This window comes from Schistocerca serialis, chromosome 3, assembly GCF_023864345.2.
Source record: "Schistocerca serialis cubense isolate TAMUIC-IGC-003099 chromosome 3, iqSchSeri2.2, whole genome shotgun sequence".
Taxonomy (NCBI): Eukaryota; Metazoa; Arthropoda; class Insecta; order Orthoptera; family Acrididae; genus Schistocerca; species Schistocerca serialis.
In genome coordinates, this window is record NC_064640.1 from 392,097,544 (window position 1) to 392,124,335 (window position 26,792).

A 26,792-nucleotide genomic window follows, 5' to 3' on the forward strand; every position below is an offset into this window, starting at 1 on the left:
CTACAGCATCATCGGCAAACAGTCTAATACCGCTGTCAATACCATCAACCAGATCGTTTATGTAAATGGTAAAAAGCAGAGGACCCATTATGCTGCCCTGGGGCACACCTGAAGTTACCCTTGTTTCTGTTGAAGTTACCCTTGTTTCTGTTGAAGTTACCCTTGTTTCTGTTGAAGTTACCCTTGTTTCTGTTGAAGTTACCCTTGTTTCTGTTGAAGTTACCCTTGTTTCTGTTGAAGTTACCCTTGTTTCTGTTGAAGTTACCCTTGTTTCTGTTGAAGTTACCCTTGTTTCTGTTGAAGTTACCCTTGTTTCTGTTGAAGTTACCCTTGTTTCTGTTGAAGTTACCCTTGTTTCTGTTGAAGTTACCCTTGTTTCTGTTGAAGTTACCCTTGTTTCTGTTGAAGTTACCCTTGTTTCTGTTGAAGTTACCCTTGAAGTTACCCTTGTTTCTGTTGAAGTTACCCTTGTTTCTGTTGAAGTTACCCTTGAAGTTACCCTTGTTTCTGTTGAAGTTACCCTTGTTTCTGTTGAAGTTACCCTTGTTTCTGTTGAAGTTACCCTTGAAGTTACCCTTGTTTCTGTTGAATTTACCCTTGTTTCTGTTGAAGTTACCCTTGTTTCTGTTGAAGTTACCCTTGTTTCTGTTGAAGTTACCCTTGTTTCTGTTGAAGTTACCCTTGTTTCTGTTGAAGTTACCCTTGAAGTTACCCTTGTTTCTGTTGAAGTTACCCTTGTTTCTGTTGAAGTTACCCTTGTTTCTGTTGAAGTTACCCTTGTTTCTGTTGAAGTTACCCTTGTTTCTGTTGAAGTTACCCTTGTTTCTGTTGAAGTTACCCTTGTTTCTGTTGAAGTTACCCTTGTTTCTGTTGAAGTTACCCTTGTTTCTGTTGAAGTTACCCTTGTTTCTGTTGAAGTTACCCTTGTTTCTGTTGAAGTTACCCTTGTTTCTGTTGAAGTTACCCTTGTTTCTGTTGAAGTTACCCTTGTTTCTGTTGAAGTTACCCTTGTTTCTGTTGAAGTTACCCTTGTTTCTGTTGAAGTTACCCTTGTTTCTGTTGAAGTTACCCTTGTTTCTGTTGAAGTTACCCTTGTTTCTGTTGAAGTTACCCCGTTCAGGACGACATACTGCTCCCTGTCTGTTAGAAAACTTTCTATCCAACCACATATAGACCGTAAGCGCGCACTTTTTGTAGCAAGCGACAGTGCGGAACCGAGTCAAACGCCTTTCGAAAGTCGAGAAATATGGCATCAACCTGGGAGCCGGTATCTACAGCCTGTTGTATATCATGCACAAAGAGGGCCAGCTGTGTCTCGCATGACCGCTGTTTCCTAAAACCGTGCTGGTTTCTGCAGATGAGCTTCTCCGACTCTAGAAAGGTCATTATGTCTGAACACAAAACATGTTCCATGATTCTACAACAAATCGGTGTCAGTGAAATTGGCCAGTAATTATGTGCATCTGATTTTCTACCCTTTATATAGATAGCTATGACCTGGGGCTTCTTCCAGTCCCATGGAACTTTCCGCCGTTCCAATGATCTCTGATAGATGATGGATAAGAATGGTGCTATATTTGTAGCATAGTCAACATAAAATCTTACGGGGATACCGTCTGGGCCAGACGCCTTTCTGGCATCTAAGGATCTTAACTGTTTTACAATCCCAGATACACTAAACACTATGTCAGCCATCCTTTCATTTGTCCGATAATTGAAAGGGGGAATGGTGCTGCAGCCCTCTGTCGTAAATGAGTTTTTGAAAGCTAGGTTTAGAATTTCGGCCTTCTGTTTATCATCATCAGTTACATTACCCATACTGTCAGCAAGAGAAGGTATTGAATTATCTGTAGCGTTCATAGATTTTATGTACGACCAAAATTTTTTGGGGTTATTTTTAGAATCTGCAGATAAAATATTGCATTAAAATTCGTTAAAAGAGTCTCTCATTGTCCTTCTGAGAGCGGCTTTCATTTCGAATTATTTCTGTTTGTCAGCAGGGCAGTGACTACGTTTAAAATGGCTGTGCAAAATTCTCTGCTTTCTTAGCAACTTCCTAATATGTTTGTTGTACCAAGGTGGATCCTTTCCCTCCCCTATACTTCTGCTAGGCACATACTTCTCTAGCACATGGTGGACAATACCCTTAAATTCCATCCAAAGATGCTCAATATCTTTGCGTCCCATGGTGAATGCTTGGAGCTGACTATGAAGATACTCATTAATGACATTTTTATTTGCTTTCCCAAACAATAAAACTCTACGCTGTTTTTTTTTTTTTTTGCAACTTCCACTGACATAGAAGCCACAACGACTTTATGGTCACTAATACCTTCTTCTAGATTAACTTCCTCAAAAAGATCAGGTCTGTTTGTGGCCAAGATATCTAATATGTTCCCATCTCGAGTTGGTTTTCTAACCAATTGCTCAAGGTCGTATGTTGAGAGCGCTCCTAGAATAACTTAACACGAATCTTTGCTTCTGCCCCCTGTAATAAACATGTAATTTTCCCAATCAATGGATGATAGATTAAAGTCTCCACCTATAACTAATGGATAATTTGGATATTTACTTCCTATGTACTCAAGACTTTCCCTGAAATGTTCTGCAACGTTTGTTGCAGATGCTGGTGGTCTATAAAAACATCCTAATACAATGGTCAATCATTGTCTGATTGACAGCTTTAACCAGACTATTTCACAGTCCAACACAGTATCGATCTCAACTGTGTTTAAACAGCTTTTTACTGCAATGAAAACACCACCTCCCATAGCATCAGTCCTATCCTTCCTAAACACTGTCCAATCAAGAGTTCAAAATTTCACTGCTTTTTATATCTGGTTTCAACCAGCTTTCGGTACCCAACACAATATCGGCATTGCTACTGTTTATTTCGGAGATTAACTCAGGGATCTTGCTACAGACACTTCGACAAATTACTAACATGAGATTAAGCATATTTAAATCCTTTGGAATCACCTGTTTAGGCGAACTAACAATTTTTACAGTTGGCACACCCACATCAGTGCCATGAACTGGTATTTTTTTCGGGCCAGTGGTTTGTTTCCCATGGGGAGGAACCTAATCCAAAAAACTCCCATGTGCATGCCACAAGTACTGTGCTAGCCATGTAGCTGCTTCCTGTGTGTAATGCACCCCTGATCTATCGAGGGGTGTCCTACAACCTTCCGCTCCATAGTATAGGTCGAGGAATCTACAACCATTTTCGTCACAGAGTCAATGTAGCCTCTGGTTTAGATTCTCCACTCGACTCCAAACCAGAGGACCCTGGTCCACCCTGGGTACGATGCTGCAGATCGTCAGCTTGGCTTCCACTACTCGAGAGATGGAGGCCGCCTTCACCAATTTAGCCAGCCGTCGAAAGGACCCAAGGATTTCCTCGGAACCCCGACGAGAGGCATCGTTGGTGCCGGGATGCAACAATCTGCAGCTGGCTGCACCCTGCACTCTCGATAGCCGCCGGAAGAGCCTCTTCCACATCCTAGTCAAGGCCCCCCGGCAAGCACACTGAATGAACGTTGGACTTCTTCCCCGCCCTAGCTGCTATGTTCCTGAGGGGCTCCATGACCCGCCTAACATTGGCGCTCCCAATAACTAACAAACCCCTACCCCCACGTGCCTGTCCAGACCTTGCTGAAGGAGCAGCCACTATCCTGGCAGAAGATGCAGTCTGATCCGGCTCAGCCTCCCCCCCCCCCCCCCCCCCCCTTTTCACCAGCATCAGATAGCACACTGAATCTATTAGCAAAGTGCATGGGATTTGGCAGGAGCCTGCTTCCCCCATGCAGCCTTCGCCTTGAGGCTCAAGACCTCGACACAATCTGCCACCCACACTGAGGTGAGAGTGGGCCAGCCGGCTCAGTCGCACCTGAGGTCGGCTCAGTGACAGATAGCTGAGACTTCCCCCCCTGCACATCTAGTACAGCAGAGGCTGCCCCAGGCACCCCATCCCCGCCACACCTCAAGGTGGCAGTCTGGAGCTTGTTGACTGTGACCAACAAAGCTTCCAGCTGTGTTTGGACTTTGGCCAACTCCTCCTACATCTGCACACAACAGACACAGTCCCTATCCATCTAGGTAATAACTGATTTACTAAAAAAAAACTTAAGGAAACCTACTGTCACACAAGGTTAACAGCTACACTCTAGTTGGCAAAAGGACACTCAATAATGAAAATAAAAATTTATGGTAGAAATGAGATCTGGTGCTTATTTTCCTGCTAGGGGCTATTTAGTGAATACTAAAGAATAAGACAGTGACCTACAGTAAACTGCTATGGGCTATCTAGTGAATATTATAAACGAATTAAGCAGTGACCTATGGTAAGCTGCACCTACTGATTATCCCTTGTATTTGAAATTTAAGCAAGCGTTTACGTACATGCGAAAATGACCTAATAAAACTATAAAAACTGGTACCTTAAATGTACTGAGTCTAAATGACACTAATAAACATAAACACTGGGTATTGTACACTGACAGATGCAGGTACAAAACAAAACCTTTAGCTAACAATAAGAGTTCAGAATGTAAAGCACAAATACAAATTCTACTTTATAGGAACTGATGGGCTTACAGTACACAATCACTAAAGCCCACAACAAGCTAAGGAATTTAAGCAGACAGCGAGGTGAGTTAGCTTTCTGCTAACTAAACCATATGTAATAAGGCTCAGAAGTTGTATTGTAACACTGATTTACTCAGATATTGTAGTGCAATACTAATTTACCACATATTATACGTTTGTTTAACTGTTTACGATCGCAGGTTGCGCTAGTCAAACGTATACAAGTGAGGTTAGAAATCACTGTCAGTATCACTATTCCTAATAAAATGTATTAAAACGGCTACCTTCAAAGTATCGAGTCTAAATGATGGCAATAAAGGTGAATACTGAGTATTGTACACTAACAAACTGATTAACCCTCTTATTGACAATGTAAACAAACATTTACGTTCACATGAAAAATAACCTAATAAAACGTATAAAAACTACCTTCAATGTATTGAGTCTAAATGACACTAATAATCGCAAATACTAAGTATTGTGCACTGAATTAATTGATAATCCCACGTAATTAACGTCAGTTAAGAATGTAAACAAACATTTGTGTACACTCTGAACTGTCCCAAATAGAAACTTTGCTTATCTTATTCAGAGGCAAATAAAAACTGAAACCTTTAATTTATAACATGTATCTGACACTAATGCACGTAAATACTATAGAATAGACAGCTAAAACAATTAATTACTAGCTAAATTACTGATCTTTTAACACAGCAAGTGAAAAGCGCTTGTAGCCGGCGTCAGGGCTGGCATGTTCCTACATTTCATCAGAATCCAAACTGATATTAACTGAAGTCAGCTTCTACCAATTTTTCTATTCATCTGTAAATAATCTTTGTCAGTATTTTGAAACCATGGCATTAAAATGACAATTCAGTACATCACACCTATCAGCACTTGCTTTCTTTGTAGTTGGAATTATTATATTCTTCCTGAAGTTCGATCTGTTGCATACGAGGATGTAATTGTATTGGGACCTGAAGCATAATGTTACTGTTAGTACAGGGAAGCTACCTCATAATACACAAGATACTACTATTGTCAAATACATTATTATGTGGTATATACATAATGACAATCTGGATATCAGCTGCTTGTCTCTTCAAGAGTAGTGAGGTATCATTGATGAACACTGCCATATTACATATGAACATGCAACCCTGAACAGGGGATCTTAGTGGTATCAATAGCTAGCTCAAAAGCTTTACGCCTGTTTTGTAATTCCTGAATTTTTTTGTCCGGCACTAAAATATAAACATATGATATGCTCACTGTGTGTGTGTGTGTGTGTGTGTGTGTTTGTGTGTGTGTGTGTGTGTAATACATGTACCAAATGTGTGTGAATTTTAAGTACAGTTTAGTACTGTTAACTTTCATTCTTCCCCAAATGGGTTTGTATTGTGAGTCTGACACTTAACTTTAACAGTATTTATATGAAGAGTGTGAGACATTCAGATACAAGATGAAGATTACTCACTTGCAACACAATTACAACTGTTGAGTCACAGTGATTGTTAGCCACTTACTGTGTTCAGGTTGAAACTACCTGCACTTTAATTATCAATAAAATGTTCTCTTGGCTAAGACACTTATGGTAACATTCACTCAATGAAGTGTGTTTTCAAAGATCTTTCTCATGTGCCAATTTTTTTAAAACAAATCACTGGTTATAAAACAAATTTTTAATAAACTTTTTGGTTATCTAAGTAGTAATAATTCACTTATCTGTATGCTGTTGCATTTAACTTTTTTTACTGCTTTTCCTCTTTTTGTCATATGCCTTGACCATAATTATATACAGATTTTTTTTACACAAGTTACAAAGCAACTTTCCAGTAGTTATTGTAACATAAATAAATACCAGTGTCATTAACTTTATCTTACTGCAAGTCTGAATCCATTATAAGTTTTCCATGTTTATCTTTTTCCCGGATGCGGCCATTTGCATATTTTGTTTTCATACTACCATCAGGGAAAACATATTTGATTGTTCCATCTGGGTACTCCCGTCTCTAGAAATAAAAACACCAAATTTAATTTATGGGAAAATTGTTGGCCATACTGTTTTACAACAAGAAAAATGGATTATCAGTATTGTGTAGTCCATTCTTAGAACTGAAATAAAATGTACAGGACTATAAAGGTTTGGTGGTGCTATAAGGGTTTGATTTTTTCTTCCAGATCCTTTCACTGTAACAGGCACACAACTAAATAGGTATAAAGAAATTTCTGATTATAAAAATCTTATTTACACGAAGTATCTATACTGAATATCACTGTAACTTATATGGGTCAGTTTCTGTAGCAAAAACTAATAATTCAAATGATCACATACTTATAACTCTGGATTCAGATTACAGATAAAAAATGGTTGGAATGATAAGTCTTATACATATCGTGTGTGCACACACACTTGTTACACAGAAAAATGTGACAAACACACTGCTAAAGAAAATTCGAACATGCAATTTATGTAACATATTAATGTAATGTTACTACATTAAAAATACTTAACACAGATATTTCACTCTCTTGTTAAGTTGCTTGTCAGCCTGGCTGGTGTAAGGGAGTGGTGCGGGTCATGGGAGAAAGGAGGTGAGGAGTGGGAGGAAGGCTGACAGCTGAAAGCAGTGGTAGTCAATCTGGTCCCTATGCCCACTGGCGGGCATTCCACTTTCCATGGTGGACGGCAGATAGTAGAAATTTCAAAAACATTTTCAAAAGGTTTTCATCAAATTTTAAAGAAGTATTTTGTAAGTAATTATTATAATATGCTACAACTTGCTATACCTCACTTTACAAGTTTTTTAGGGTAAAGCTACTCCCCTCCTTTATAAATCACAATAACAGTGGAACCGATTTTACTACTACCAGAGATACAAACCTGGGTGGTAGGAGTGTGACGAGGACACTGGAACCAGCACCAATGAGTTTGTGTACTGCATGACAACAATTATATATAGGACGGATGAGTGAAGACAGGGTCATGGAGATGGGAGGCTAATGAAGATTCAGGTCAAGAGGTACTACAGGAACAAAAAAGTATGTTGCAAGCACAATTCCCATTTACGAAGTTCAGAGAAGCTAGTGTTCGGGAAAGGATCCAGATGATGCTCAACAGAGCTAATTGGTTGGTTGGCTGGTTGGTTTAAAGCCGGGAGAAGGGACCAAACCATGAGGTCATCGGTCCCTTGTTCCTAATAAAACAATGCCACAAGTGTGAGAATAAAACGGACGAAACATATAACACAAAATGGAAAGTAAGGAAAAGCCACAAGAATGAAGGGAAGGCAACGAACACTAGGAGGAACAGCAGAGGACAAGAAAACAACAGAGATATGCTAGAAACAGAAGAGAGTAAAACATGAAAGCAGATTACAGTGCTGGCCAACCACGAAAATAAAAAGGGCAAGCCAGCCACTCTGCAACACATTAAAACCTCCACCCTAAAAGCACTATGGTGGAGGACACAGAGGAACAAAGGACATGCGCTAAAACCTACATCGAAGTATAAAACCCACTCTCACGGATAAAACATAAAGCTAAAGCTGCTGCCGAGGCATTGTTGCCACACACCGAAGGTTGGTTGCTGGGAAAGTTAAAAGTCTGCCACAGAGCGGCTAAAAGTAGGCAGTCCAGCAAGAGGTGGACGACTGTCATTTGGGAGCCACTGCAACACTGTGGGGGGTCCACACAACGGAGCAGGTAGCCACGTATGGCCAATGCGGAGCCAGCAGAGGACAACTGATTCCCTGTGAGAGGCCTGCATGGAAGACTTCCACACATTCACAGTCTCCTTAATGACACACAGTTTGTTGTGCGTGCTGTTATGCCATTCGATCTCCCAAAGCCAGAAAACACTACGGTGTAAGACAGAACGCAGGTCAGCTTCGGAGATGCCTATCTCCAGAAGCGGTTTCTGCGTCACCTGTTTGGCCAGCCTATCAGCAAGTTTGTTGCCGGGGATTCCGAAGTGTCCTGGGGTCCACACAAACACCCCGGAACAGCGGGACTGTTCCAGGGCATAGATGGACTCCTGAATGAACGCTGGGTAGCACTGATCTATAGCTTGTAGGCTGCTCATTGAGTCAGTACACAGGATAAATGGCTCGCCAGGGCACGAGCGGATGTACTCAAGACCACGAGATAAGGCCGCAAGCTCTGCAGCGAAAACACTGCAGCCGACTGGCGAGGAGCGCTGCTCAATATGTCCTCCATTAACATATGCAAAGCCTACGTGACCATCAGCCATTGAGCCGTTGGTGTGTACCTCTTCAGAGCCCCGGAACACATCCAGAATCGAGAGGAAGTGACAGCGGAGAGTGGCGGGGTTAATGGAGTCCTTAGGGCCATGCAAAAGGTCCAGACGAAGCTGCGGCCGAGGCGCACACCACGGAAGCTGCGGCCGAGGCGCACACCATGGAAGCTGCGGCCGAGGCGCACACCACGGAAGCTGCAGCCGAGGCGCACACCACGGAAGCTGCGGCCGAGGCGCACACCACGGAAGCTGCGGCCGAGGCGCACACCACGGAAGCTGCGGCCGAGGCGCACACCACGGAAGCTGCGGCCGAGGCGCACACCACGGAAGCTGCGGCCGAGGCGCACACCATGGAGGTGTATGTGAATGGACCACGAGTACAGGTGGTAAAGGGAAGGACTTCAATTCGGAGAGAACGGACGGCACACGAACTGCAATCGTTAGCCCCGATCTGGGCAGCCAATGCGGGAGATGGACTACTGCGGGCGGGAAAAGGAGACGGTAATTCGGATGCTCAGGGGAACTATGAATGTGTGCTGTGTAATTGGCGAGCAGTTGTGCATGTCTGATCTGCATTGGAGGGACACCAGCCTCCACTAGGATGCTGGTCAGCAGACTCGTCCTAAAAGCTCCTGTCACTAATTGAAGCCCACAGTTGTGCACAGGGTCGAGTAAATGCAATGCTGAAGACACTGCCGAACCATAAACCGCACTCCCATAGTCAATTCAGTATTGGACAAGGCCTCTGCTGAGCTGCAGCACCGTACAGTGATCTGTACCCCAATTGGTGTTGCTCAGGCAACTGAGGGCATTGAGGTGCTGCCAGCACTTCTGCTTAAGCTGACAAAGATGAGGGAGCCAAGTCAATCGAGCATTGAAAAACAGTCCTAGGAATTGATATGTCTCCACTACAGTGAGTGGATCATCATTAAGGTAAAGTGCGGGTTCCGCATGAACAGTATGGTGCCGACAGAAGTGCACGACACATGACTTTGCGGCTGAAAACTGGACGCTGTGGGCTAGAGCCCATGACTGCACCTTGTGGATGCATCCCTGGAGGTGCCATTCAGCAACAACAGTACTGGAGCAGTAGCACGAAATGCAGAAGTCGTCTGCATACAGAGAAGGTGTGACGGAGGGCCCAACAGCTGCTGCTACACCATTAATGGCCACTAAAAATAGAGAGACACTCAATACAGAGCCCTGCAGGACTACATTCTCCTGGATATGGATGGAACTATGGGAGTCACCAACTTGGACATGGAAAGTATAGAGTGACAGGAAGTTTTGGATAAAAATCGGGAGTGGTCTCCGGAGACCCCACTCATACAATGTGGCAAGGATATAATGTCGCCAAGTCATGTTGTATGCTTTACGCAAGTCAAAAAAGACAGCAATCAGGTGTTCCCGTCTGGAAAAGGCTGTTCGGATGGCAGACTTGATGAACACAAGATTATCAGTGGTAGGGCGACCCTGGCGGAAGCCGCTCTGACATGGAGCCAGCAAGCCAGCAGGTTACAAAGGACGTTGGTGAGGCTGATGGGCACCGGAATGATGCTGCTCCCCCGCCATTGCGATGGGAAGATGCCATCGCATCACAGTCGGTTGAAGATGACGAGAAGATGTGGTTTGTAGTCAGATGAGAGATGTTTAATCATCTGGCTGTGGATGCGATCAGGCCCAGGAGCTGTGTTGGGGCAATGTGCAAGGGCACTGAGGAGCTCCCACTCTGTAAATGGAGAGTTATAGGATTCACAGCAGTGTGTAGTGAATGACAGGACATTCCCTTCCAGCTGCCGTTTTAGTGTGCGAAACGCTGGGGAGTAATTCTCCAATGCAGAGGCTCGAGCAAAGTGCTAGGCAATCGAGTTTGCGTCGATACATAACTCACCATTTATGGTAACAGCTGTTGGGACCTGGTACCTGAAAAGACGTTTGATCTTTGCCCAGACTTGGGAAGGTGATGCGTGGCACCCAATGGTGGAGACTTATCTCTCCCAACACTCCTTCTTCCGTTGTTTGATAAGGTAACGAAAACAGGCACAGAGCCGTTTAAATGCTATGAGATGCTCCAGGGAAGGGTGCCGCTGTAGAGCTCACCCACGCTCCTTAATTGCTTCAGCAACTTCCGACGACCACCAAGGGACTGCCTTACACCTCAGGTACCCCAAAGAGCGAGGGATCTCGTTTTCTGCTGCAGAAACAATTGTGCTAGTCACCTGCTTAACCGTCAAAATCTATGTTACCATGCGCGGGAGATTCAGCAGTGACAGCAGAGGTGAAAGTTCCCCTGTTCGCCTTGTTCAAAGGCCATCTGGGCAGGCGTCCGTGTGCCTGACGCTGGGGCAGTGACAGGAAGATGGGGAAGGAGTCACTACCACACAGGTTGTCATGTGCTCTCCAGTGGATAGATGAGAGAAGTCCTGGGCTGCAAATTGATAAATCAATGGCCGAGTAACTACCATGAGCCACACTAAAATGTGTGGCGGCCCCAGTACTTAAGAGGCAGAGGTTGAATGGCGACAGTAAAGTTTCGACATATCTGCCTTGGCCAGTAAGCATGTTACCACTCCACAAGGGGTTATGGGCATTAAATACTCCCAGAAGTGGGAAAGGTTTAGGGAGTTGATGAAGAATTGCAGCTAATACATTCTGGGGTACTGCACCATCTGGAGGAAGATATACATTGCAGACAGTTATTTCCTGCGTTGTCCTCATTCTGGCAGCCACAGCTTCATGAGGGGTTTGAAGGGGCACATGTTCACTACAGACCAAGTTTAGGACATAAATGCAAACTCCACCTGACACTGGATTTAGTCGCTACGGTTCCTGTAATATCCCTTATAGACGTGGAGGGCAGGGGTCCACATTGCTGGGAACCAGGTTTCCTGGAGGGCAATGCAGATAGCAGGTGTAAAGCATAACAGTTGCTCTAGCTCAGCCAGGCGGTGGAAAAAACCACCCCAATTCCACTGGAGGATGACATCGTGAGACGGGGAAGGCATGGAACATTCAATGAGGCAGTTTACGCCTCGGAGTCACCTGCTGCCACCGATTTATTGCCTGAGCAGTCTATATCCATTCTGTCTGAGGGTCTTGCTAGATCTTGGTCCTCAGTGAACGCCAAAATCTCAAACCCATTTTCAGCTGCAGAGCTTGTAGATAACGGTGGTGTGGGTGCCACCACAAATTCCTTGGTCTTAGGGGTTTTCTTTTTGGATTTCTCTCGCTGCTCCTTGGGTTCCCTTGGCTGGGAGGACTTCACTGGCTCAGTCTCCGGGACTGAGGATGAGTGTGAAGCCCTACGACCAGCTGCTTTTTGGCTCTTCAGCCACTGGCAGGTGTCGTGTTTCCCACTAGAATAAACCTGGGAAGGGAGTGATGAAAGGGACCCCTTCCTAGAGAGAGAAGCCGTAGAAGACTTACACTTCTCCGGCTTAGAAGTGAGGACGGCCGTCCTCGATGGTTGGGTGAGAGTGTTGCTCCCAAAGTGGGTGGTGCAGGAGCAACAGGGAGAGAAATGCCCCCCACCATCAAGGGGGCAGGTGTAGTCTTCCGGCTCTGAGAGGTGACCTGGGTTGGCAGAGCTGATGGTGCCAGAACAGTTATAGCAGCGGCGTAAAGAAGATGTCATACGCACAGGATGCAGGCATTCAAATTCTCTCTTAGCCTCAGTGTAGGTCGGTCTGTCCAGGGTCTTGTACTCCATGATTTTCCTTTCTTTCTGGCGAATCCTGCTGTCAGGCAAGCAAGGCGAATGGTGCTCTCCACATTTGACACAAATTGGGGAATATGGAGTATTGGGATGTGATGGGCGTCCGCAATCTCGGCATGTGACACTGAAAGTACAGTGGGACATATGGCTGAACTTCTAGAATCGCATGGGGGAAGGGATACAGGGCTTTACATCACACCGGTAGACCATCACCTTGGCCTTCTCGGGCAATGTATCACCCTCAAAGGCCAAGATGATGGCACCGGTGGTGGCAACCTGATTATCCATCAGACCCTGGTGGACACGGCAGACAAAATGTACACCTAGCCGCTCTACACTGGTGCGCAGCTCATCGTCTGACTGCAAAAGAATGTCTCTGTGGAATATGATACCCTGGACCATATTTAAGATCTTATGGGGAGTGATGGTTACAGAAACATCCCCCAGCTTGTCACAAGGAAATAACTCTCGTGACTGGGCAGAGAATGCTGTTTTGATCAAGACTGAACCAGATCTCATTTTGGACAAGCCCTCCACCTCCCCAAACTTGTCCTCTAAATGCTCAACAAAAAAACTGAGGCTTCATCATGATGAAAGATTGCCCATCAGCTCTCGAACATACAAGGTACCAGGATGAATAAGATCCACTGCCATCCTTAGCCCGACGTCCCTCCCATGGTGTGGCCAGGGAGGGGAACGATATGGAGTTGTACTTCTGTGCGTTGAATTGAGCTAGTGATCGCTTAGAGACTGCTGGTGTTTCACCAACAGCAAGAGATGATGTACTACACTTCATCGCATGTCATCCGCTGTGATGCCACCCACTCCAACCAGGGGCCGTCCTCACAGGCACCACCCAGCCGCAGCAAAGGCCACCTGGCAGGATGGCCATTGCCGGGAGTCCCGATGCCCCAGGGGAATGGGCATCTACCCCTTGGCATACATGGGGAGTTAAGAGCACAAGCATTAGCAGAGCGATCCCTGTGTAGTCGGGCGTACATGGCGGCCCCACCACAATGGATTGGCTACTGTGCTGGATATCAGGTGCAAAGAAGTCCATGGACATCAGCGACGCAGAAATCGACACTGCGTAGTGCATGGTGGAAAATTCACCCAGGAAGGTGTCCTCGCCCAACAGATAGAGAATGGGCAGGACTGCAATGCGACGACAAGAAAGTGGGCTAAAGATGTCAATGCACGATGGACACGATGCACCTTGTAAGGCGCCCTTCCCCAATTGGCTCTCTCTTCGGGAAAATTTTGAAGAATGTAGGTCAAATCCTACCGGGAACCATCACATAAAGGCCGAAACATGTGAAACTCCTTTTAGTCGCCTCGTATGACAGGCAGGAATACCTCGGGCCTATTCTAGCCCCCGGATCTGCAGTGGGGCAACAGAGCTGGTATACAACATGACTGTTTTCACAGATGTTCCTGCCTCTGATGGGATAGGATAAGGCTGTAATGGGTCTGGAGTTGGATGTTCTGGATGGATGTATCAGATAGGTCTTGCACCTGGTTCTGCCACATGGGTGTGACCCATGTGGCAAGGGGCTGGGAGTGGATGTGGCATATTGATGGACACAGATAGTGTGTGGGTGGGTGGCAGAATACCACTTTAGGAAGGATGGGCAGGAATGTGGCTAGGATGTGCCTCATTTTCACGCATGATAATAAATCGTTGATGCCTCGGCAAAGAATGTGGTTCAGGCTCCAGGCCACGACGATGGTCTGTGGAATCATTAATTCTGTAATTCTGAGGTGCGACTTTAGTAGACGAAAAATTACAGTTGGCCCAGATGTTTAGTGTGCTGCACTTAGCGTGCAGCTGACGTAATATTGCATAACTTGTGGGAAACAGGAATGTGCAGCAGAAGCAATGTTATGTCAAGTCAGTTACAATGGTTTTTGCATGGTTTGGAACCAATTTTTACAGCTAACGGAATAATCTGTGAGGTCTGCAGGCTTCATAGAGGGCAGTAGCAGTATCACTTGAACAATTCATTGTTTTTGATACTTTTGTTATTGATTCTTAGGCATTAGGTTACATTCGAGTTCTCTCTGTTTCATGCATTTTATGTGCTTTTATATTGATTTTGTGTTCAAAATGTGCAGCGAAGAGGAGAAATGTTAGGAGAAAATTATTTACAAAGCCCTTTATGAATCTACAGATTATGAAAATAAAGTATTTGTTGACGATTCAGAATACACATCATATGAAAATTTTAGCTATTCTAGAAGGTTTGAAGATGAGTTGCCACAAACGTTTATCACATTATTGCCACAGATTATATAGTTTAATATCTGCAGATGGAACACATGTAGATACAGATAGGATCTCTCTTATCCCGCAGATAATCTGTTTTAGTCCAACTATATAATGTATAGACTTGCATTCTCCATCAGCTAATCTTATATGCAACAAATAAAAACTCCAGTTCATTTAACTTGTCTATCAAAGATACATATACGTTAGTTCTGAAGGCCTCACTGCTAACACATTTGGGATTTAACCAACTGTAGAAGTACTCAGTATTAGAAGGGCCACATATTGTTTAAAAGCACTTCACACAGTGGCATTGTCTTATGAAATATCCACAGCTCATTACAAATGTGCCAATGTCCCATTTGTTGCAAACATTTTTATACTCCAAAAAAAGTACATCAGATTCCTCTACATCTACTCTTATTCAACAACTCAGAACAGCACATAAACATCTTCCTGTATACTCCTGTTTGTCACATACATTCCAGCTCTGCTTTTGTCAGGAAAAATGAGCAAAATAGTATTACTAGAAGACATTTAGCCAGTTGATCTTTAGTACGCAATGTTTAATCTCACATTTACAAACTGAAATGTTAAAACAAAAAAGTTGCTTACATATTGCAGAAAGATTTAGAAACTTATACTGCTGTAGTCAATTTCTTACATTTAACAGTAACATCATCACTAGTTAAAGATTTTTCCATTATCTTAAAAATGTACCTGTAAAAGTTAATGCAAAGGTACTATTTCCTTACCTTGTGGTCTTTGGTGTGGATTTCCTTTTGTCCATTAGGGAAGTACCATGTTTTTTCACCATTCTGATCAATTATACACTGTCTTCCATCATTCAGGACCCACTCTACATGACCATCTGGAAATACTGTTTGTGCTGCACCATTTATGTAATTTGTTTTTATTGTACCATCTGGCTTTTTTAGTTCTGTCTGTCCACTTGGAGAAAAAAATTACAGAAATATTAAAAACAAAGAGACAACCTTTCACTGGTATAAAAAGCCAATACATTTTTAACCCAAGGAATCAAAGGACACTAATTAAATCAGAAATTTAAGTACGGTATTTCAAAGTGATCAAAGAAATAAGGGTGTCCCAGGAGGAATAGTCAATACTAAGCAATAAGACAGGAATTATCATTCATAGTGATAAAGTCTAATAAACATGGGTTCTCAAATGCATACCAGAGCTGTGAGCACTACTTCATCTCCAATAGTGTGAAACACCTCTCTTATACTGAACAAGCACAGTGTGACAGAGGAAGCAGAAGCAGCACAAAGCTAAAATAATGATGATGATGATTATTATTATTATTATTATTATTAGTGTTAGTGTTTTAGGGCGCACAACAGTGAGGTTATCAGCGCCCGTTCCCAAAAGTTCAATTCGGGCCGAATTGTGAGAGAATTGGTATTGCGCAAATTGCAAGATTGGACACAGCAGGGAGATAAAACTAAAAATAGCTAAAATGACCTAGTTTGGAAGATATGTATGAAATGGGACATATTTCTGTGCTTAATAAGTAAGAGACTCAAGCGTAAGACTTCACCCTTTTTTTACTATTTATTAAACATGTAAGGGCATTAGATGAACATTATTTAGTGCAAAGCAGCTGATGACAAAGTGTCTAAAAAGTAGTCCCATAAAAATAAAATAGTAGTTAACACAATAAAAAATATACTTGATTAGGACCTACACGTACTTCACAGTGGTTTGCAGAATATGTATCTAGGCATCTAGGTAGATGCATTTAAGTGCAAAGAATAGATTTTGGATACAAGTTTTCAAGTGCACCAAATTCTCTCATTTTAAATCCAACATTCTGATACCATAAGAAACATTATTCCCAGATATTTCAACACAGCCCTTTATGGCATTAGCAGGTGGAGCTCGTATAGGCTACCTGCCAGGTAGCTTAATAGGAGTAATAACAGGTGAACCACTTGGCCAACCCCGCCAGCGTGCGCTTGGCTCTTCAGAAATGTTGCACAGGTTCCAGCCCAGATGCCTAACTGCCTGCACGTCTGCGGGTGCCCTGCTGTCCACTGGTGGACACGTGACCAGGAGCAGCTTGCACTATTCACAGTCACAGAATGAGTGTATATTTCTATATCTGCATATATACACTCCACATGTTACTGTATAGTGCATGATAGCGTATACTTGAACTGATAGCAGCTACTTTGTATACTATTACAATCACATTATGAGTGTGGGGAAAATGAGTACTTTATTTTACGGACTATAAGACTCGTTTTTTTTCTTCGAAAAATTGCCTCCAAAATTCAGGTGTGTCATAATGTAAATTAATATAAAAATTTATTTATTTATTGTTCTGTGGGACCAAATTAAGGAGAAGTCTCCATGGTCATGGAATGAGTCAATACATGAAATTATAACACGATATTAGAAACAGATAAAATGAAATATAAAAAAACATATTCCGGTGACAAGTCGTAAGTTTAAATGAAGAAAATCAACAATGTAACACTGGAATTTGCTTAATTTTTTAGCTCTTCCAGGAGCTCCTCGACAGAATAGGAGTAGTGAGCCATGAGGAAACTCTTCAGTTTAGACGTAAAAGTGTTTGGGCTACTGCTAAGATTTTTGAGTTCTTGTGGTAGCTTATTGAAAATGGATGCAGCAGAATACTGCACTCCTTTCTGCACAAGAGTCAAGGAAGTGCATCCCACATGCGGATTTGATTTCTGCCTAGTATTAACTGAGTGAAAGCTGCTAACTCTTGGGAATAGGCTAATATTGCTAACAACAAACGACATTAAAGAAAATATATACTGTGAGGGCAATGTCAGAATTCCCAGATTTTTGAATAGGGGTCGACAAGAGGTTCTCGAACTTACACCACATATAGCTCGAACAGCCCATTTTTGAGCCAAAAATACCCTTTTTGAATCAGAAGAATTACCCCAAAAAATAATACCATACGACATAAGCGTATGAAAATATGCGAAGTAGACTACTTTTCGTGTTGAAGTGTCACTTATTTCAGATACTGTTCTAATGGTAAATAAAGCAGCATTTAGCTTCTGAACAAGATGCTGGACATGGGCTTTCCACAACAGCTTACTATCTATCCGAACGCCTAGGAACTTGAACTGTTCCGTCTCGCTTATAATATGCCTATTCTGTCTGATCAAAATATCGGTTCTTGTTGAATTGTGAATTACACACAAGATCCTTCACTATCAAGCTGGTGTCATCAGCAAACTGAAATATTTTTGAATCACCTGTAATACTAGAAGGCATATCATTTATATAAATAAGAAACAGCAGTGGCCCCAGCACCGACCCTTGGGGAACGCCCTACTTAACAGTGCCCCATTGGGACTGAACATCACTACCACTCTCAATATTGCGGAGAATTACCCTCTGCTTTCTGTTCTTAAAGTAAGAGGCGAACCAATTGTAAGCTACTCCCCTTACTCCATAATGGTCCAACTTCTGCAGTAATATTTTGTGGTCAACACAGTCAAAAGCCTTCGTTAAATCAAAGAAAACACCTAGCGTTCGCAACCTTTTATTTAATCCGTCCAAAACCTCACAGAGAAAAGAGAATATAGCATTTTCAGTTGTTAAACCATTTCTAAAACCAAACTGAACATTTGACTGCAAATTATGTGAATTTAAATGCTCCAGTAACCTTGTATATACAACCTTCTCGATAACTTTAGCAAACACCGATGGCATAGAAATAGGTCTAAAATTGTCAACATTATCAATGTCTCCCTTTTTATAAAGTGGCTTCACTACCGAGTACTTTAATCGGTCAGGAAACCGACCACTCCTAAAGGAAAAGTTACAGATATGGCTGAGAACTGGGCTAACATACATAGAACAATACTTCAGTATTCTGCTAGATACCCCGTCATATCCATGAGAGTTCTTTGGCTTTAGTGATTTAATTATTAACTCAATCTCCCTCTTGTCAGTATCATGGAGGAGAATTTCAGGTAACAGTCTCGGAACACTTTTTTCTAAGAGCGCTATATGATTCCCTATTGGGACTAGGTTTCTATTTAGTTCACCTGCTATATTCAGAAAGTGATTATTAAATACTGTACATATATGCGACTTATCAGTAACATGGACATTCCCACTACGCACTGATTCTATATCCTCGACCTGTCTCTGCAGACCAGCAACTTCCTTTACGACTGACCATATGGTTTTAATTTTATCCTGAGACTTAGCTATTCTATCTGCATACCACATACTTTTTGCCTTCCTAATAACATTTTTAAACACCTTACAATACTGTTTGTAATTGGCTGCTGCATTTAGATTTTGACTGTTTCTAACGTTTTGATATAATTGCCACTTTGTTCTACAAGATATTCTTATCCCTCTAGTCAGCCACCCAGGCTGCCTGTTTGTGCTAGTACCCTGTTTTAAACGTTCTAACAGAAAGCAACTGTCAAAGAGCATGAGAAAAGTCTTGAGAAAAGCATTATATGTATCGTCTACTGTATCAGTGCTATAAACATCTTGCCACTCTTGTTCCTTTATAAGGTTTACAAAGGTCTCTACAGCAACTGGATCAGCTTTCCTGAAGAGCTGATGACTATATTTAACACGTGTTGCAGCACAAAAACCTTTTAGAGTTAAAATTTGTGCATCATGATCTGAAAGGCCATTCACCTTTTTGCTAACAGAATGCCCTTCTAGTAACGAGGAATGAACAAAAATGTTGTCTATGGTTGTTCTACTGTTCCCTTGCACTCTCGTTGGAAAGAACATGGTTTGCATAAGATTATATGAATTAAAGAGGTCTACCAGCATCCTCTTCCTTGCACAATCACTTATACAATTAATACTGAAGTCACCACATATAACTAACTTTTTGTATTTCCTATAAAGTGAACCAAGAACCTGCTCTAGCTTTAGCAAAAATGTTGTGAAGTCAGAGTCTGGGGATCTATAAATAACAACAGTTAGAAGTTTAGCTCCATTAAATTTAACCACACCTGCACAAACATTCAAACACCTTTTCAGTGCAGTACTTTGAAACATCAATTGACTCAAGTGGGATGCCGTTTTTCACATACATGGCTACTCCCCCACACAGCAAAGAGCTCCTCGAAAAACTGCCAGCCAACCTGTATCCTGGTAAAGGAAGCCTCTGAATTATCTCCTTATTTAAGAAGTGTTCAGATATACCAATAATTTCAGAGTCAACATCTATAAGCAGTTCACTAACTTTATCTCTAAAACCTTGTATATTTTGATGAAATATACTAATTCCCTCATTACTCGGATACCTAAGCTTTGTCAAAAGTGATTCCCTTGTTAGAGAGACTTCCCTTAAGCAGGAATACCTATCAGCTGACTTCAATCTAAAAAAGGTGCAGCTCTAACACCCACTACTGCAGGAATTTTCCCATGAGTGATCCCACCAACCCCACCTATGCTGTCACCTATAAGCTTTGCCAACCTCCCCTTCCCATACCTGTTGAGGTGCAGGCCATGTGTAGTGAAACCCGTCCTGCTGATAGACTCCGACAGACACCACTGAAATGTGACCCATGCTTTCTGTCATCAGCGCACCCTAAAGTCAAAATGTTCAACATTTGATTTTAAATTCCCGCCAGTCTTAAAAATGGCCATATATTTGGTGCAACGAGAAACCTATCTCTATCTGGCAACATTGGAGTCAACTGGTAGCAGAACTGAATCGATATGCCGAACATGAATTGCAGGGATTCACAAGCTTGCTAGTACTGTGTCCCTCCAGCCTCACCATTTTAAACCCAGAACACTGTCTAGCCTATGATGTGTCATTGCAGCCTACTGAGCCAGTGTACTTTAACTGATAGTGATTTGTGTTATCAGTAACACTACAATATTTTAGTTAGTAGCTAGTTTCGTAATAGAAAAAATAAAAGGTTTTCATACGATGCAGGCTATAAACTGAAAGTAAAAACTTACGCAGAAGAACATGGAAACAGAGCAGCTGAGCAGCATTTCAGCCCCCCACAGACAGAGAAAGTCATTCACAATCAGTGGGAAAGTAAAGAAGAACAGAAAAAAATAGAAGGATTAAATGTGCAAATAGAGAACTGAATGTAAAATGGCCAAAACTAGGAGATGACGTACTGAAATGGATTCCAGGACACCTTCAAAATGGCACTGGAATTAATACAAAACTGATTCAAATACACAGTCGTAAGCTAGTGCTATAGTGGAACTTAACAACAGACGTTAAGGGTGGAGTTGGTTGGTGGTACTGGGTTAAGGGTTATGAAGCATCATGGACTTAGCATGCGAACCAAAACTAAAATACCTCAGGAAATGCCACATGAGAATGGAGATAAAATATTATCTTTCCATTGTTTTATTATTCAATATCTAAAGAAAACCAGTGTGAATTTATGCCAAATAGTGAATATGGATGAAATTCCTCTGATGTTTGATGTGCCAAGTAATGGAACTGTTGCCATGAAAAGTGTGAAAACTACAACTATAAAAACAAGAGGACATGAAAAAGTGCACTAAACTGTTGTCTTTTTACGCTGTGCTGACAGCACTGAACTTAATCCAATGTTCATTTTCAAGCTCAAAACAATGCCAAAACCTTCTGAAATACTGCCAGGTGGTGGTGTTCATGTACATGACAACAGTTGGTGGATAAGGCTGGTATTAAATTATCAGTTAACAGAGTGTGGGAGAGATAGAAAGGAGATTTATTAAAGAACAATTCTCTTTTTGCGCTAGATCAGTTTAGGAGTCATTTGAAAAATTCTATGAAAGAGATAATTGAGGCAGGGAAATACAGAGCTTGCTGTTATTCTGGAAGGCCTTACTTCACAACTGCAACCTCTTGATGTCTCAATAAATAAGCTATTTAAAGTGTATATGAAAGAGGAATGGAATAAATGGATGAAACCCAACACAACTTCACATTGAAGGGAGCTTTAAAAGGACCTACAAACAAACAAGTGTGTAAGTGGATAAAACAGTCATGGTTTAGAGTGAGAGAAGACACTATTGTAAATCTTTCAAGTGTGGTGTAAGTAACACTCTTGATGGCAGTGAAGACCATCTTCTGTATGAAGAGGACAACGATGATGACGAGGAGGAGGAGGAGGAAGAGGAGGAGGAGGAGGAGGAGGAGGAGGAGAGTGTTCAAATGACAATTGCCAGGCATTTTAAAGATCAGTTTGGTTTTAGAAACTACGAATTTTTTTTAGTCTGGCTTTTAAATATAATAATAACAATGGTAAAACTGTTATTTAAAAAAAAAACCTACTTAAAAATTAAGGTGTGTCTTTTAGCCTGTAGTGTCTTATAGTTGGTAAAATATGGTACATGCCTCAGTACACCTCTAATTTTTTATCTCATTCTCTTTATCACTATACATGGTATACTTTGGAGGTAGTAGAACTGTTGCAAAGTCTTCTCCTAATACCTGTTCTCTAGATTTACACAACAGAGTTCCTCATCAATGACACTGCTTTTTTACAATGAAACTTTCACTCTGCAGCAGAATGAACAGTTTTGAAATTTCCTGATAAAAATGAACTAGTCTGGCACACAATTTTAATCTGCAACCAAGTTTCAATGTTCCCTTGCTTCCAAAGATCTTAATTTGAGGTTTCCTGAGCCGCTCATTCCACTTTCTTAAGAGCTATATGAACCCGTTAAATCCTAGAAGTACATTCTGAATTTGTTCAGTTATCTGCTATCATGACTATTTGGAGTACTCCAAGGTTTCCTTTGCAGTTTCACCACACTTTTCTACAAATATTACTATCAATTTAAGTCCTTCATTAACCTTCCATATAACGCCTTGGTGTTTGCTCCATTTCATATACTTTGTAGTATTATTCCGAGACATTTTGAGAAAGTCACAGTCTCAAGATGGTGTATCAATAATCTCTTAACTGGATAGCAGTGGGTTCCTGTCTTTGTTGCAGCTAGTGTTGCCTCTTCAGATACACTTGAGTTGCAAGATTGGTACTTTCAGAGTAACCAACTTTCACTGTATACCAAAAAGCACTGCAAAGTAAAGACAGTGTGATGGTTATAAAAATGCCTAAATCGTTCTCATAGAAGTTTTTAGTGAATATAATTTGTCATTGCCTTCTTATGACGTATGTCTGTGATGTGCCTTAGGTTACGTGACATACCAGGCGGTTATAATTAAAGTGCAGCTGTAATTAATGTACGGTCAAAACTTAGTAGATATGCTAATGCCTTTATGTGGAACAAATTTATGCTGGAAAAAAAAAAAAAAAAAGCTCAAACTGTGGTCCCAGGTGCAAATCTATCACTGCACACACTTTGTATGATGGTATGACACCTACACTGTCAATTGACAAACGATAGCATGAGTGAACAGTGTGGCCTTCTATCGAGAAGAGAGACTGTATCCTGAGAGTGAAACTGTTTTATGTGAACGGGAGCAGTTACAGTGCTGCATTGAGAGAGTATTGCCAACTAAAACATCTGAGGAGAGGCCACGTGTCATTAAGTGATTTGAAGAAGAAGAAGAAGAAGAAGAAGAAGAAGAAGAAGAAGAAGATAATGAAATTAAAAAAAAAACATGAGTGAGCCTCGTATAGCACATGGAAGGAGGTTGCTGTTGTTGAAACTGACCATGCAGCACATGCCCCAGGTATAGCTAGTGCTTGGGCAGTGTCATGTGAATCGTCCATCCCATGGTCAACACTATGGAAAGTTTTGTGGCCTATTTTACACTGGTACCAGTACAAGATCCAGACGGTGCAGCACCTGAAACCTCATGATGTACAGCAATGATCTGAATTTGCTCTTCGGTTTCTGGCATGGATTGAAGTTGATGACATGTGGCTGGGAAAAATTCTATGGAGTGACGAGGCCCATTTTACACGATGGAGTGCAGTGAATACACAGAACTGCCAAATTTGAGGTACTGTTAAACCGTGTGTTGTGCACGGAGAGCCACTGCACGAGCATTATGACTCTGTAGTGTGGATTGACAAACACCTTTATTCTCAGTCTGTTGTCCTTTGAAGATAACAAATCCACAGAGCATGTCAGGTGTACCATGATGTCTGCACAAATGTGTGGAAACCGCTGTTTTCATGGACGATGGTGCAAGACCCATGTTGTTCACCCAATGAATGATCAGCTTAATGCAACTTTCATGAATGTGCTATCTCCAGAGGTCTCCCAGCTGTATGGCCTGCATGATCAGCTGATCAGAGTCCGTGTGAATTTGGATCTGGTGATATCTAAAAGAACACATTTACCAGGGGCGCATTCGGTCTCTACCTGATCTGAAAGCCACTATACAGGAACATGTTGCTCAGTTTCCACTGGAACTGCTGTGAACAACTGTTGATCACACCGTTTTATGGATGTGACATCTCATCGACATCAAATTATTTAAACAGCAGTTAACAGCAAGATAAACATTATGCCTTTCTCACTTGTTTGACCTTTTCTGCCCATGTCCCACCCCTAATCCATTTCATATGGAAACATTTCTATATATCTTTCTTGTATTTACAGCATCATATCTGCACCTAGTGGCCAAAATTGGAACTAATTTTTTCCCCGCATAAATCTGTTCCACCTTAACACATTAGGATATCTATCAATTTTCACTGCCATATGATAATTAGAGCCCGCACTGGATCTCTGTGAGTAGCTGCACTTTAATCACGCACGATATGACACCCCCTCCCCCTTTCTGATGTAGGTTCAGTATGTACTTCAGACACACTTGAAGGAAATGGCAATTTCTTTTTCTTATTACGCAAAAAAATTTGAGTACCACAGCATCAATCACTTCCATAATCAAAATCACTAACACGCATTTCTGTGATGGTACACAATTCTGAGATAGCCAATTTGAACCCTTATGAGGGAAGAAATTTTAATTATCACTGTTTAGCTCACAAGGACTGGTGGTTCCTGGTCATCAGACTTTGCATCAATGTCTGGGTTGAAACTGAAAACACTAAGAGAGACTTATTCACATAACTGAAATTGTGAGAATATATCGAGTCGTTTCTGTGCAGCTCATTTGGTAATAGTATTCCCTGGGAAAGTCAAGTTTGGGCTTGAGTCCTAATCAGACACATAGTTTTCATCTGTCACGGAAGTTTCATTCCACAATGTTACTTGAAGTGAAGGCATGTGATATCGCAGATAGAGATGTGTCCACTGGAACAGGAAATAAATCTCAGTGACTCTTCATAACATTCAGTAAGAGTGGACTATGTGCCAAGTTTCAGATAAGCATCCATGTTAGGAATGAAGCCACACTAAATTATTTGTAATTTTTTACCTGTGAGCCATTTCTTCAGATTTGAAAACAAGAAGTTGTATAGAGCATGATCAGATGAAATTTGAGGAGGGTGGGGGAAACTGTAAATTATTCTTCACCCAATATTTTCTTACATTTCGTATTGAAGTAGACCAGTATCTCTTTGTAGTCTTTTTCAGAGACCATTTTTCACTTTCCTAAGTGATGTATGAGCATGACAACTTTTGCACTCCAATAAAATGGTTGATATATATATATATATATATATATATATATATATATATATATATATATATATATATATATATATATTTTTTTTTTTTTTTTTTGGGCGCAAAGCTGCTATGGTCATTAGCGCCCGGTCCGTGACTTAGGAAACAGTAAAAAACCGAAATTGAAAACCAGCAGCAATGGGAACGAAAGTCATAAAATTGGAGAAACTAAAAGCAGAAGGAAGGCTTAAAAATCCACTACAGAAAGGGGTTGGTTGTCCCCAAAAAAGGCTTCAAATGACTGACGTCATTTCACTGGCACTAATAAACTTGAGAACGTGGTCGGCTGAGCGCGTGTCATCTGCTAAAATCGACGATATATCAGGCGATAGCTGTAGACGGGAGCGTAACGGATTAAAATAGGGGCACTCAATTAAAAGTTGTCTTACCGTCCACAGCTGAGACCAGTGGGGACAGAGTGGGGGAGGATTGCCGCTTAAAAGATGTCGATGGCTAAAAAGACAGTGCCCTATACGGAGTCTAATTAAAATTACCTCCTCCCGACGACGCGTTCGGGAGGAAGAGGTCCAAGACCAAGGAAGAGCTTTCTCGTCCTGCAATTTATTATGGGGAAGTGTCGACCAATGCGCGTGCCATAAATGAACAACACGACGACATAAAACGCTCCGTAGATCGGCGAAGGGAATCGATTGAATAGCTGGCCGAAGAAGAGAGACTGTAGCCTTGGCTGCAATATCGGCCGCCTCATTTCCATAGATACCAACGTGTCCCGGGAGCCAGAGGAACGCCACCGAGACGCCCCCCCAGGTGGAGCAAGCGCAGACAGTCCTGAATCCGGTGGACCAGAGGGTGCACAGGATAAAGAGCTTGGAGACTGAGGAGAGAGCTGAGAGAATCTGAGCAGATAACGTACTGTATCCGCTGATGGCGGCGGATGCAGTGGACAGCCTGGAGAACAGCGTACAGCTCCGCAGTATAAACCGAACACTGGTCGGGAAGACGAAAGTGATTTGGGGTGTCGCCAACAATATAGGCACTCCCTACACCTAACGATGTTTTTGAGCCATCGGTTTAAATAAATGTGGCGCCCGTCATTTGTGCACATAGAGCAGCAAATGCCCGACGATAAACAAATGAAGGGGTACCATCCTTGGGAAATCGACAAAGGTCACGGAGCAGGCAGATCCGGGGACGGAGCCAAGGCGGTGCTGTACCCCAAGTTGTCAAGAAGGTTTTAGGAAAGTGGAAGGAAAGAGAATGGAGCAGTTGACGGAAGCGGAGGGTGGAAGAAACTCCTTACGTCGCCAAAAATTAACACAAACGGTCTTACTGGGAGAAAATGGAAGCCGGTTTCGATGCTCCAAGAGTGGAGGCGATCGAGACATCCTTGAAGACGTCGTTCAAGAAGGCTGGTCCGTTGAGAGCTGTAGTAGATCACAAAATCGTCC

General features: G+C 42.1%; 1 protein-coding gene across 7 annotated transcripts in view; it reads right to left on the bottom strand.

Moving 5' to 3' along the window:
- The window catches only part of LOC126470242 (centromere protein J), a 326,728-nt gene that overhangs the window by 12,290 nt on the left and 287,646 nt on the right, over window positions 1-26,792 (bottom strand). For all 7 annotated transcript variants that reach the window (XM_050097951.1, XM_050097950.1, XM_050097946.1 and 4 more), the window contains 2 exons: window positions 15,582-15,777; window positions 6,472-6,599 (listed from right to left, as the gene is read on the bottom strand). In XM_050097951.1, the coding sequence (XP_049953908.1) occupies window positions 6,472-6,599; window positions 15,582-15,777 (324 nt within the window). The remainder of the gene's footprint in view (window positions 1-6,471; window positions 6,600-15,581; window positions 15,778-26,792) is intronic.